Consider the following 12,317-nt stretch of genomic DNA (forward strand, 5'->3'; position numbering starts at 1 on the left):
GGCTCCCCTCTGTCACTGCTGGCGCGGTGTAATATTAACTGCGTGATAATCATTCACACCCTGGCTCTTGAGGTGGAGAGCTGACCCAGCAAGCGGGGCAAGCTGACCCAGCCAGCTGCCCGAACCGGCCTGGAAAGGTTTTTACAGTTTTTGCTGGAAACTTGACCATAGGAAGTTCCATCTCAACGTGAGGAGGAACTTCTTTCCTGTGAGGGTGGCAGAGCCCTGGCACAGGCTGCCCAGAGAGGTGGTGGAGTCTCCGTCTCTGGAGACATTCCAAACCCGCCTGGACGCGTTCCTGTGCCACCTGCTCTGGGTGACCCTGCTCTGGCAGGGGGTTGGACTGGGTGATCTCCAGAGGTCCCTTCCAACCCCCACCATTCTGTGAGTCTGCGAAACAGTCGCGTGAACGCCCGCGCCCACAGCAGGATGGACTCCGCACCATGGCTGGGAGGGCAGCGAGTGTGTCTCACAGGCTCCAACCTTTTGGGGCTTCACAGCAACCAGTGGCAGCGCGCTGGTGGGTCTACTGGGCTGCCCTGCCAGCATCCCCCAGGGTGGCCTTTTCTGAGCCCTTTCCCCAAAACCCCCCAGCTCCCGCACTGCCTTTCCCGCTGCCGTCCTCTTTCCCGACTACTCCCAGCCGTCGGCCGCCTGTCAGCTTTATGAAGACGTACCCCAGCGTTTTTCCTTAGGGTGTAATTTGCCCTGACAGCCGCCCTTCGTGCTGTTGTTTTCCCAGCCAGCCGGTAATGGGATTAGCCGTGTGCAAATCCGGAGGTGATGGAAGGCGAGTGGGTGGAGGGGGGGTGTGTGCATGGCCCCCCCGCCGTGGGGTACCCCGTGTTGCCCCGACGACGGCATCTTGTGGGCCTTTTGATGGGATCACGTGCCTGGCAGCTCCCCCCAGCCTCTGCTGGGCTTTTTTTTTTTAAGGCACCTTATAATTTTCTTGTCAAATTAGAGTCCCATTTTGAGCTGGGTTGGGCATATTTTAGAAAACAAATCGTTTTGGCCGAGCGGGCCCTTGACTTGCCCAAGCGCAGGCTGAAATATGAAAAATGAGGGCAATTTTACAGGGCATGCAAGTGTTGCGAAAATAAGGGATTGGGATGCCACCAGCCCCCCACCCCGGGTCGTGCCTTCACCGATGCATCACCCCCCCCCCCCACTGTACAAATGTGCTGGGGGGCTGTGATGTGAGAAGCATGGGACACCCCCCCCCCCCCGGCTTCTCCAGCAAGATGGGGCAGGAGGGGAGCCAGGAGCTGCCGCCCTGGCAGATGGGCTGCTTCGCTACGCGGAAATAGCTGTTTTTTTTTCTTGCTGTGTTAGCAAAACAAACCCAAATCGGCTTATGTTACCCGCCCTGCTAAAATGCCAGTGACTTTTCCAGTCATTGCTTGGATAATTACCAGGGGCCGAGTTGCTTGAGGAGGGTATTTGGGCAGGTGGCGTGTGCCCATGGCTCCGGTATGCCTGGGAGCTCTCGCCTGGAAAACCTGCTCCAAAAGCTTGGGAAACACTTGGAGGGGGGGCCTTTGGGGGCTGCGAGGACCTTGCACCAAATACGCCGCAGACGGACCTGGGGAAGGCGGCGCTGGCTCTGGCCCGTGCTCACTCAGGGACCGGGGAGGGGACTCTGGCCATAACAACACCACCCAAACAAACAAACGGGACAGCCCAGGTTTTTCCGAGGGCTGTTGCTCTGTCATCATCGACGAGTGCTGACGCCTGATGCTCCGGGATGGAGCCTCACACACAGATTCCTATCAGAGGGCACAGACAGCCCAGGCGTGGTCTGCTCGAATAGGGTAAATTAGCCTGGAACAAGGTCTCCAGATAAGATAACGCTGTGGTTTGCTGAGGAGGCTGTTCTCCCATGGTGTTGGCCGGGTTGTATCCCTGGCAGGCTATGAACCTTGCTTTGAAGTGGTGCTTTGCTGGAGACACTGCCTCTGCCCCTCTCCTGTGGCTCTCTGCCCAGCGCCAGAGCTTGCCCGCGGCCCTGGGACACAGTGCCATGGGCAGTGTCCCACTGCAGAGGGACAAGCTGGCCACTGCTCACCGCCACTCTGAAACATCTTGTGGACAGCCATGGTTTTGGCTGCCGGGGGTGGCTGTGGGTGTTAGAAGGGGTGGTGACTCCAAACATGGGGCTGCTGCAGCGTTTCCAGCCGGCTCCCTCCAGCACGGGCCGTCAAGGGCTCAGTTTATTGCCCCGCTGTGGCGCGCTGATGGCTTTCACACACCGGCATTAGGGGTGTTTATGGACTCGCTCCCTGTAAAACCAGCAAGAGGCCGCATCCCACAGGCTCATGAGGTGCCGCCGTGCTCCGGGAGCCCCTGCAGCCCTTCCTCCCTCCCTGCCAGGCTTCTTCACCGTGCTGCCGCGCGTGCCCACCCACTGATGGGATGAGAGCAGGGCGGTGGCGATGAGCAGGATGCGTGCACAGCCCCGGCAGGGCGTAGAAACTGGGGCTACTGACCCATGGCAACCTTCTTCCCAATATTGTCTGGCCGTAATTCCCGGAGGTTTGCACAGCACACCACATGTCGGCTCACCCCTTCGTGAAGCCGACTGGCAGTAGCCCAAGGCGTGAGCATCCCCGCAGCGGCGCTGGCCAGGCTGGACCAGGGGGGCTGGGGAGCCGAGGGGAGGGGGCGGCTGGGCTCTGCTTCAGCTGGGTCGGTCGTCGTGCGGTGCCATGTGGGGTCACGGGCTGCCCTGGCTGGGCCGGGAGCATTCCTGCCGCAGGCTGAGTGGTCCGCAGGGACCGGCCGCAGGGCTGGGCCAGCTGGAGGAGACTTGCAAGAGGCCAGTTCTCAGCTGCCCGCCGGCACAAAACCTGCCTTAAAAGGGAGCGCAGCGAAAGACTGGCTGTCCTAGCCGGGCAGGGGCCTCAAAACAGCCTGGCACCGTGTGGGAGGGGAAGCAGGGCCACCGGAGAGGGGACAGGACATGCCCTGTCCCCCATATTTCATCAGGGTGCCAGCAGTGCCCTGCATGGTGCAGGGAGGGGGTCCAGGCCTGGGCGCCCATGGGGTGCTGCGGCTCGGTGCTGGGGGGGACGCGGTGTGGCTGGAATACAGTGCTTACATGTGCGTGGTGCCTCAGGGTGGGAAGGACGGGGAGGAGGCAGGGCGGAGGCAGCTGCCCTTGCAGGACACCCCTCTCCTCCCACGCTGTGAGACACTGTCTCGGCGTGACTCACACCTCAGCCGGTGGCGGGCTTCCCAGCGATGTCTCCCTGCCACGCTGCTGGACGCCCTACCGAGCCCAGCGGTGTGCCGGAGGGGGTCCCCAGCCTGCGGTGGGGCTGCCGGCAGGTGGGGGTGACACTGGGATGAAGGGCGCAGCGGGGGAGCATCAGCGAGACGCAGGCTCCCGCTGGGAAGGGAAACTGGAGCCAATCTGAGTCATAAAGCAATCCCAGTTGAACCATGAACTGCGCCTCCGGGCACAGCTTGCCACCTCTCCTGCACCCATGGGTGAGCTGTTTGTGCCCTGCGTTTCGGGAGGCAGACGCTAGGCGTCTTGGTGCTGGGTTTCACAAGCCCTCGTGACCTTTGCAGCGCAGCAACGCGCCCTGGGGAGGATTGTTTCATACAAAACAGACCTTTTCGTTTCCTTCTCAGCCAAGCACAAAGGAACAGCGAGTCCTTGCTCCTAATAAAATGACAACAGTCAACGACGTGGATGGGCTGGCTCTTTGGGGTGAGCAGAGCCACGTCCCACACCCACACCATTCCAGAGGTCCTGCAAGAGCGGGGTTACAGCCCTGCGCCTCCCCCCTGCTTCACCTCGTACCCCACACTTCCCCACGGGCAGGAGACACTGCCCGAGGGGCGACTTCCACACTCCCTTGGGAGACAGGGATTTGTGCTCGGAGGGGGTGAGCCCTGGTGGTCAGCGCCCCATAAATCTTCATCTGGGGGTGCAGTTAATCGGCAGATGCCAGTCACACCTCTAGCCCTGCTCACAGCAGGGGTCTCGGCCACCCGCACAGTACAAGCGTGGGCAGGGGGTCGGGGTGCAGGGGGCCAGGGCTGCAGAGAGTGGGGTGCAGGGGGTGTGGGGTGTAAGGGTGCAAAGGGCACGGGGGGTGCAGGTGGAGGGATTGTGGGGGTCAGGATGGAAGGGGGTGCGGGATGGAAGAGGGTCAGGACGGAAGGGGTCCAGGATGAAAGGGGATCAGGATGGAAGAGGGTGCAGGGTGGAAGGGGTGCAGGAAGGAAGGGGGTCAGGACAGAAGGGGTGCAGGGTGGAAGGGGTCCAGGTTGAAAGGGGGTCAGGATGGAAGAGTTGTGGGACAGAAGGGGGTCAGGACAGAAGGGGGTCAGGATGGAAGGGGTGCAGAATAGAAGGGGGTCAGGATGAAAGTGGTGTAGGGTGGAAGGGGGTGAGGGATGGAAGGAGTGCGGGATGGAAGGGGTGCGGGGTCCCTGGGAGCCCTTGCAGGGCTGTGCCCCGGGGCGGCTGCCTCCAACTGCGGGCGGGGCCGCACATCTGGGCGGGGCCGCACATCTGGGCGGGGCGGGCGAGCAGTGACTCCGGCGGGGCCGGCGCCGAGCATCCCACAGCCGGAGCCAGCGGCCAGCCGAGCTGAGCCCAGCCCAGCCGCCAGCATGCCCAAGTGCCCCCGCTGCCAGAAGGAGGTCTACTTCGGTAAGGGCTTCCCGTCCCGTCCCCCCCCCGGGACCGTTGGGCTGCTTAAGCCGGGGTGCCCCGATGCCGCACTCTGCCGGGATTGGGGTCCCCGGCGCACCCTGGTGCTTACAGGTGCCTGTGCACCCCCCAGCGCTGAGGGTTCCTGGGTGCCCCGATGTTGTGCGCCCCAGCGCTGCGAATTCTTGGGGTGCCCCGAAATTCGTGCGCCCCAGCGCTGCGAATTCTTGGGGTGCCCCGAAATTCGCGCGCCCCTGCGCCGTGGGTGCCCCGGGTGGCCATCCCTGTGAATCCAGCCGAGGAGGAGGTGCCCGGCTGCACAGTGTGGGGTGCGGTGGGTACCCCCAGCCTGCAGACGGGGCCACGGCATGGGGCGGGAGCTCAGCCCTGGTTCCTTCCCACAGCATCACCCACAGCCCCCTGTCATTTTGGAGCCCAAAGGCCCGGCCAGTGCAGCTCGCTGCTCTGAAACCCTGGGTGGGCAAGCAAGCACCTTCCCGAGGGCAAATCCTGCCCTCGGGCATGTTGCTGGGTCAGTGGGTTGCCCACATGTTGTCCTGCGTGACTTAGCAGAGTAAGATGACAGCCCTGGGGTGTTATTTTCAAGCCGCCATCGCAGGCTGGCCATGAGCCGCCTTGGGCTGCTTTCTGCTGCTGTGCTTCAGGCAGGTGTCCCTACCCGAAGCTCCAGGTTCCTGCACCTTCTGGTGCCATGGTTCTGCTGTCCTGCCCAGTGATATTTGAGGGGGTCTGAGCCTCTTGCCCTGCCGGCAGCAGGAACAGGCAGGCTCCGGCTGCCAGACCTCCCCGCTTCCCCGGTTTAGCTGCACTGGAAGGGGTTTGCTGGGAGCAGCTTGTACGCACTCCCTGCTTTTTAATTTACTAGAGATGAGGGAGCTGGAACCCGAGTACCGTTGGTGACTTCTGCTCTCTCTGCCTTATTTCCGCTCCGCTTGTGTGCCCGCCCCAGCTTCTGCTTCTGCTCTGCCGAAGAAATGGGGGGCTCGAGCAGAGGGGCTGCTCTCCCTGCCAAAGCACCGTGTCCCTTAATGATGCCCACCCTGGGGGGTGTGTGCGGGGGCTGGGGGGGTGCTGCCTTGGAGGGCTGCTGGGGATGTAGCTCCTGTGGCTGGGGAACATCTCTCGCTGCCTGCAGCCAGGCTTTGAGGTGTGGTTTTTTGGCACAATACAGTTTGTGGCTCCCTCCTGCAACAAAGAATCCTGGGGCACCTCATTTACCCACGTGGCTCAATACCAGGAGCTACCAAGGCGCTGGTGTCAGTGTCTGCTTTTCCCATGTCCCTGCAGATCTGCTTTGATCCCAGTCGGGGTGAGCTGGCTTTGCTGTGCCTACAGGTGCAGCCGTGGCAGCGCGGGGACGGGGCCGTTTGACCAAGGAGGGGTTTGGCCCCAGCCCTTATCAGGCGGCTCTTACGAAACCATCTCTGTTGATGCAGAGGCCAAGGAGGGTTCCAAAGTGGGTGGAGGACCAAGCTCACTGCCTGATTTTTGTGCTTGGAGATAAGGAATGCTGGCAGAGAGGCAGAGCAAGCACCCCGGGGCTCTCGGAGCCTGGTGGTCCTACTCACGCGTTCCTCGGGCTGTTTTTGGCCAAATCGCATTTGTAGAGAGCAGGGGTGAGGAGGAGATGATGCTGAGAGGACTTGGGATGGGGTCTGCAGGGTGACCACCAGCTTTCCAGGGGAATCTCGCCCGGGTGGCGGAGAGCCGGAGGGAGCCCTGCTGCAGCGAGCCTTGGCGGCGCTCCTGCCTGAGTGCTGGGGCAAACACTTGGGCGAGAGGTGGGGAGGCTGAGCTCCTTCCAGAAACCCTGGGATGGGAGGGCCCCACCATGGGCTAGGCGCGGGTTCCTGGACTGCCCGGGGGGGAGGACTCTGCGGCCCCCGCCGGGCTGCGGGCACAGGAGGCTCTTTGTGGCGCTGGGAGATGGCAGCGGGGCTGCCTCGTGACATTTGGGCGCTGCCCCCGCTCCCACCTCTGCAGCCGCCTTGCATAAGCTGTTGTGGACGTATTTGGACTCCAAAGAAGAGGTTCTTCAGGCTGCCGAGGGCCCGCCCCCGGGCCATGTTCTCGGTCCCATTGCTCGACCTCCTTTTGCAGGCATTGGGGACAGTGCTCGGACAGGGTTCCTGTGGAAAGCTCTGCTTTATCACTTAATAAATCCCCAGGAGTGCAGCTGCCAATATGAAGAGCTCATGCATGCGTCTGCAGAAAATACCCTCCTCCCCCGCTGTGCCGCAATTAAAAGCCACCCTGTTCTCCATAAACATGTCACGGCCCCAGCAAACAGCACGTTGCCCTTCCGCGGCCGCCTGAACCCCGGCCAAGCTCCAGCTCCGCTCTGGTTTGCCACAGTGTGTGCAAAATCAGAGCCTTGGCCAGACCGCCGGTGTCTGGAGGGGACTGGTTTGTGTTGGGGCAGAGCATGGCGATGGCTTTTCTTCCCCCAGTCCTTGCCAGCATCCCCCCTTCACCCCTGCAAAAAAAGATTGCTTGGGCTCCAGCGGGCTGGAGAGAGGTTCATCCCCTTGCAGGCTGGTGTTGGAAGGGGAGAGGTTGCCAAATCTTTGGAAGATGGGTAGAAGTTGGTCCATCCGCATGGATGTGGTGGTGTGCAGATCCAGGTACCTGGGTATGTGCATGGTGATGTGTGTGCACAGTGAGCACTTGGGTTTGAAACACATCGCCTGCTGTCCCGGACAAATAGACTTCAGAAAATGCCCCAAAATGTCCTCCCTAGGGTTGGTGGCAGGGAGGCCGACCTGCCAAAACCGAGCTGTTGTGCCCGTTCAGTGCCTCAACTAACCCAGCTCCTTTCTGTGGCAGCCGAGAAGGTGACTTCTCTGGGGAAGGACTGGCACCGGCCTTGCTTGAGATGCGAGAAGTGTAACAAGACCCTGACATCTGGAGGCCATGCAGAGGTGAGGTTTGCTGCCCGGGAGGTCCCTGTCCCCCCCCAGCTAGGGGCTGCAGGGGCGGTGGGGCGGGCAGAGGGCTGTCGGGGACGGTCGGGGCTGATGCTCTTTCCCTCTCCCTGCAGCACGATGGCAAGCCGTACTGCAACCACCCCTGCTATGCCGCCTTGTTCGGGCCCAAAGGTAGGGTTGCTGTGGCTGGGGCTGTGGGAGGGAGGGGAAGGGGGCTCGGGGTTCCCGTCTCTCAGCGAGGTGCACCCCTCTGTGCGCTCGCCATCCCGCAGCGATGCTGACCCCGCTCTCTCCTGCTTCCAGGGTTCGGCCGGGGAGGAGCCGAGAGCCACACGTTCAAGTAACCCTCAGGTTGGTGCCTCCCCTCGGAGCTCCCCTTCTGCCTCTGGCTGCGCGGGCTGGCCGGGGGGCTGTGTGTCCTCCTCCAGGCAAGCGGGGAAGGCAGGCATTCCGCTGCATTGCGCCGGTGCTCGGGAGCAACCTGCTGGGTGCCAGCTCCTCCTCTCCGCCAGCCCCATGCGGCCATCAGCTCTGGCAGCGGACGCCAAAGGCTTTTTGCTTTGTGGCCGGTCGGGAAAGACAGGGTGTGCCCCGGAGCACCGTTATCCCTGGGATGTCTCCGCTCCCAGCCTGACTTCATCTGCTCCTCTCTTCCATCCCTCTCCAGGTCTGATGGCCAGGGTTCCCAGCACAGCCCCCGAAGACAGCGCAAACGCACCCGCGACAGACATGCATTTTTTTTTTTCATTCACTCTATACTAAACTAGCACCTTAAAAGCAATAAGTAACCGAGGCTGGGGCTGGTGTGGAAAGGGGGCTCCGCTCCAGATGGAGCACTGCCAGGTTGGGGGCGTTGGGACGCCCTGCCGGCGAGGAAATTTGGCCGGTATGGCTGAAGGCTGCCTGGAGAGGAGACCGCACCCTTCCAGCCAAAACCCAGCCCTGCTTTTGGCATCCAGCTGTCGTGGCTGGGCCCACAGTTGTATTCTCCGTCTTTAATAAACCCAGACCGAAAGATGCTTCCCCCATGTAGCGGTTGTGCTCTCTGTTAAGGGAGGGGGGTCCTGCGGGACTCGTTTACAAAGCACTTGCCACCTGCTTAAGGACCCCATGTGGCCTCTGTATGGAGCCCCACACTGTGTGGTGACTCCGTGGGCTTTTGCTCCTGGCGTGCATGGGGTCCTGCCCATGGTTGCCCAACCCAGGGGCTGCCCGAGCCACACAGGGCAAGAGCAGCCCCCGGGTGCTGTGGGCACCGGGGCTGAGCATGCCCCAAGGGAAAGGGGTGGTGGGTATCGTGTTGGGGGCTTGTTCTTCCTGGGCTCGGGGGGAAGGTCCTACCCCACCCACGGCCCCGCTGGGTCTGTGTCATGACATTCGCAAGAGCTTAGAGCGGGGTGGCTCCTGCCATGAGCCACCTCGTTGCCTGTAACAGGGTTAGAGCAGAGGCACGCAGAGCTGCTGGGCAAGGGTCTGAGCCTGCTGACCCGCGGTCTCTCCAGCACTCACCAGCCTCCTGGCTCCATCCCGGCCCCTGGCAGTGCCTGCTGGAAAGCCATGCCCGTGGGCAACCCCCAGCTCTTTGCTCCAGCATCTGAGATGGCACTTTGCAGCCCTCGGCTGGGGCAAGGAGGTGGTTGACTGCCACATCAGGAAAACCCGGTGTTTGCTGCTTTTGCTCTCAGCAGCCCCACGGAAAGGCCACATGAGGCGGAGGTTACCGGCGAGGCCGAGCCAGCCTCCCTCGGTAAGAAAAGCGAAGGCGCAGCGTTACAAAGCGAGAGCTGGCTCGCAAGCGCTGTGCTCCTTCGTGTTTCAGCCTCTTTGCCCCGCTGCAAGAACAGAGCCGACAGATGTAAAAGATGTCGGCTTGAGGGATGTTTCTAAAATGGTTTCTTAACCATGTCTTTCCCTAACCTGAACCACCACATTTACATACTCAGAGATACGTCATAACGCACTGGGGTATTTTTGTCTAGGGTTTACACATGCATTTCCTTAGAGACTGCTCTGCATCTAACTGTCACGCTGGCCTTCCTGGGACTTGGCCAAAACCCTCAGGGGTCAGGGGGACATGTCTAATGTCAAAGTCTTCGGTGTCAAAAGCAGCCCGACCTGATAAGCGCCTTAAAACGTCCCGTGTGCCCGCTGCCAAAAGGCTCAGCACCCACGAAGCCCACTTGAGTGGGACGAACTCGCCCAGCCGGCGCTGCCTGGCCTCCCACCCGCTCAGCACAACGCAGGCGGGGGTGTCTGTGGCAAAGGCAAACCCCGGCTACTGCTGTGCGGCCACCGCCGTGCCTCCCAGCTAGCCAGGGCTCGCAGGGCCCCCTGCCCTCCCGCTCCCACCGCTGCCCTTGCCAGCAGCCTCCCCGGGATACCAGCACCCGTGGTGCTGCTCTGATGGTGCCCAGCCCGCCCCCGGGGCACCGGGGACACGGCTCTCCTCCACGAACCCAGCTTCAAAGCAGACTAGTGATACCATCTCGGCAGCCTCCAGCGTGCCAGTGAGATGGCGTTTACCCTCAGCGTTAAAAATAACGGCAAACGCAAGCCTCATCACCCTCTGGGCTTGCATAAGTGTGTCCAGCTGGGAAAGGGACCTGTGAATTGGGCTCCCGGTCTTTCCCAACAGGGCCCTGCACCAGAACTTTTCAGGGGCGGCAAATTCCAGGTGCAAGGGGCCAGGCTAGAAGGGAGGAGCAGGGAACCAGTGAGAGGTACGGAAAAACAGGTTCTGCCTTCTGGCCATCCAGTCCTCCAGCTGAAAGCCCTTTCTGTGGGCAGTGGCTGCAGCTGGGGCAGGAGGCAGGGTGTTGCTGTTCACCATGTGCTTCGGTCCCTGCCACCGATTTGACACGTAGGTGTGGTGGCTGGGGACGGCTCTCCCTGCCCCAGGGTGCACGGAGGGATGTAGGAACTGTGTGAGGTCCAGGTGGCCTCAGGAAACCTGCAAAGAAGCTAAACCCGACCCTGCAGCTGCCCCGCTCTGCGCCGTGCCGGAGGGTCAAAACTGGAGGTCCCTCAAGCAAGTTCTGGGGACAAGCCCTTGGGTATTGATTTCCCCCCAAAAAACTCCTTCTGACTGGTGTATTCCTCTGCCTGCCCTGCAACAGGCACTCCCACTGAGATGGCGTTTAGCCCCAGGACTTGCCATCAGGATACTCCCCTCCGAGTGCGGTGCTCGTACAAGTTGTGCTCTCTGCCTGTTCCGGCCTTGATGCCGCAAGGTTGGGCAGTTCAGGCACGGGACACATCTGCAAGGAGCCTTGGTCAAAGAAAATACATGACAAATCGATTTTTTTTTTAAAAAAAACCCTCACTTTGCTCTTTGGAGAGGAAGCAGGAACAGCTGTATCACATTTGGGTAGGAGATCTGCACCCGAGCCAGGCGCTCCCCTCCGAGGTGCAGGGAGCTCGGCAGCGGCTGGCGTGCCGGGGAGGTGGGCTGTCAGCAAACAGTATTTTCTCCCTTGAACAGTAAATCTCCGCGGCCTGGAGCATGAGCTGCACAGACAGGCAGCAGCGTGGCTTCCAGCGCAAGCTCATCTGCCATGGTCTCGGCTCTGAGTCCCAGTGGGAGCTGGGAATGGGCACAGACGGTCCCTCCCCTCCCAGCGCAGTGATGTCCTGGCTTTGCTGCTCCTGCAACAGGGAAGCTGGTGAGAGCAGGATGCTCAGGGCAAATCCCAGCCTTTTTGGGGAGAAGATGAGGGATGCCGACTTGATGTGCCCTACTGGGTAGTCTTGCAGCAGGGAGGAGAGCCTTGGGGGGTGGCTGGCAGCCCCCACGTCCCTCCTGGTCACCAGCCAGCAGCCACGGGGCTATCGCTGCCATTGCAGGTGGGGTCAGGGCATGGCCCCAGCCCCAAGGTGCCCATCTGGGAAAGCAAAAGGTGCTGGGTGATGTCCAGCATGGTGATGCCCAGCACGAAGGTCCCCAGCTTTGACAACCTGAAACACCAGCATTGCTGATCCCGGGGGAAGGGGCTGTGCTTCCTCTGCCATTATTTCGGAAGCTTGGGCTGAGATCAGTGAAGTTTGCGGATTGCGGGGTGATAGTTGCTATAAACACTTCATCACTGTGACAAAAAAAAAACCCAACACAAACAACATCACCCGTTCCTCCGGCAGCTGGGTGCGGGCGAGCCCAGCGCCCTGGGGAGGGAAGCAGAAGAGGTTTTGGCAAAGGACAGGAAACAGGACGGGTTCAGAAACTAAACTGCTGCTGTTCCCCGCCCCAGCTCTGCGGCTTTCTGTACAGAAGAAAAAAGGAGAGGGGGGCAGAAAGGGGGCCGGGGGGGGTCCTTCAAGCTGATCTGCGAGAGGCGTTGGTGTTGCTTCAGCCCCCAGTGAAGGCAGATTGCAGGAGGGGCGGGTGTGGGTCGCCTCGCCCTGCATCTTCCTCCCATCGCAGATGGGGCAGACCTTAATCCGAAGCAGGGGACAGATGCGTCCCTGAGCCCGCAGCTGGTGAGGGGACGGCTTACTGGAAGCCTTACAGAAGTTGCTGCCCTCAGCATCGCTGCCTAGGGCTGTCCTAGCAGCCGCCGCAGCCCAGGGACAAGGCTGTGTCCTGCCAGCATCGCCGCGGGAGCCATCTGTGGCTCACATCTGGGCTAACACGTGCTGGGGAGCCGGGGGGGAGGGTCTGGTTCAACGCTGTCTCACTGATCTGCTGGTGAGGCCACTGACCCTCC

At 61.5% G+C, this 12,317-nt stretch overlaps 1 protein-coding gene across 1 annotated transcript; it reads left to right on the top strand.

The window, feature by feature from the left end:
- The first annotated feature begins 4,545 nt into the window (after positions 1 to 4,545).
- CRIP1 (cysteine rich protein 1) lies at positions 4,546 to 8,640 on the top strand. Its single transcript, XM_054210571.1, has 5 exons — positions 4,546 to 4,669; positions 7,517 to 7,611; positions 7,731 to 7,788; positions 7,921 to 7,968; positions 8,285 to 8,640. The coding sequence occupies exons 1-4, from the start codon at positions 4,630 to 4,632 to the stop codon at positions 7,959 to 7,961; spliced, it is 234 nt and encodes a 77-aa protein (XP_054066546.1). The 5' UTR covers positions 4,546 to 4,629; the 3' UTR covers positions 7,962 to 7,968; positions 8,285 to 8,640.
- Positions 8,641 to 12,317: the final 3,677 nt, after the last annotated feature.

The sequence above is a fragment of the Rissa tridactyla genome, chromosome 8 (assembly GCF_028500815.1).
Source record: "Rissa tridactyla isolate bRisTri1 chromosome 8, bRisTri1.patW.cur.20221130, whole genome shotgun sequence".
NCBI classification, from domain to species: Eukaryota; Metazoa; Chordata; class Aves; order Charadriiformes; family Laridae; genus Rissa; species Rissa tridactyla.

Excerpts from the sequence above, each read along its gene's own strand:
- CRIP1 (XM_054210571.1), top strand. The coding sequence starts at position 4,630 with ATGCCCAAGTGCCCCCGCTGCCAGAAGGAGGTCTACTTCG. Across the intron at positions 4,670-7,516 it reads CCAGAAGGAGGTCTACTTCG|CCGAGAAGGTGACTTCTCTG; the intron begins GTAAGGGCTTCC and ends TTTCTGTGGCAG. Across the intron at positions 7,789-7,920 it reads CGCCTTGTTCGGGCCCAAAG|GGTTCGGCCGGGGAGGAGCC; the intron begins GTAGGGTTGCTG and ends TCCTGCTTCCAG.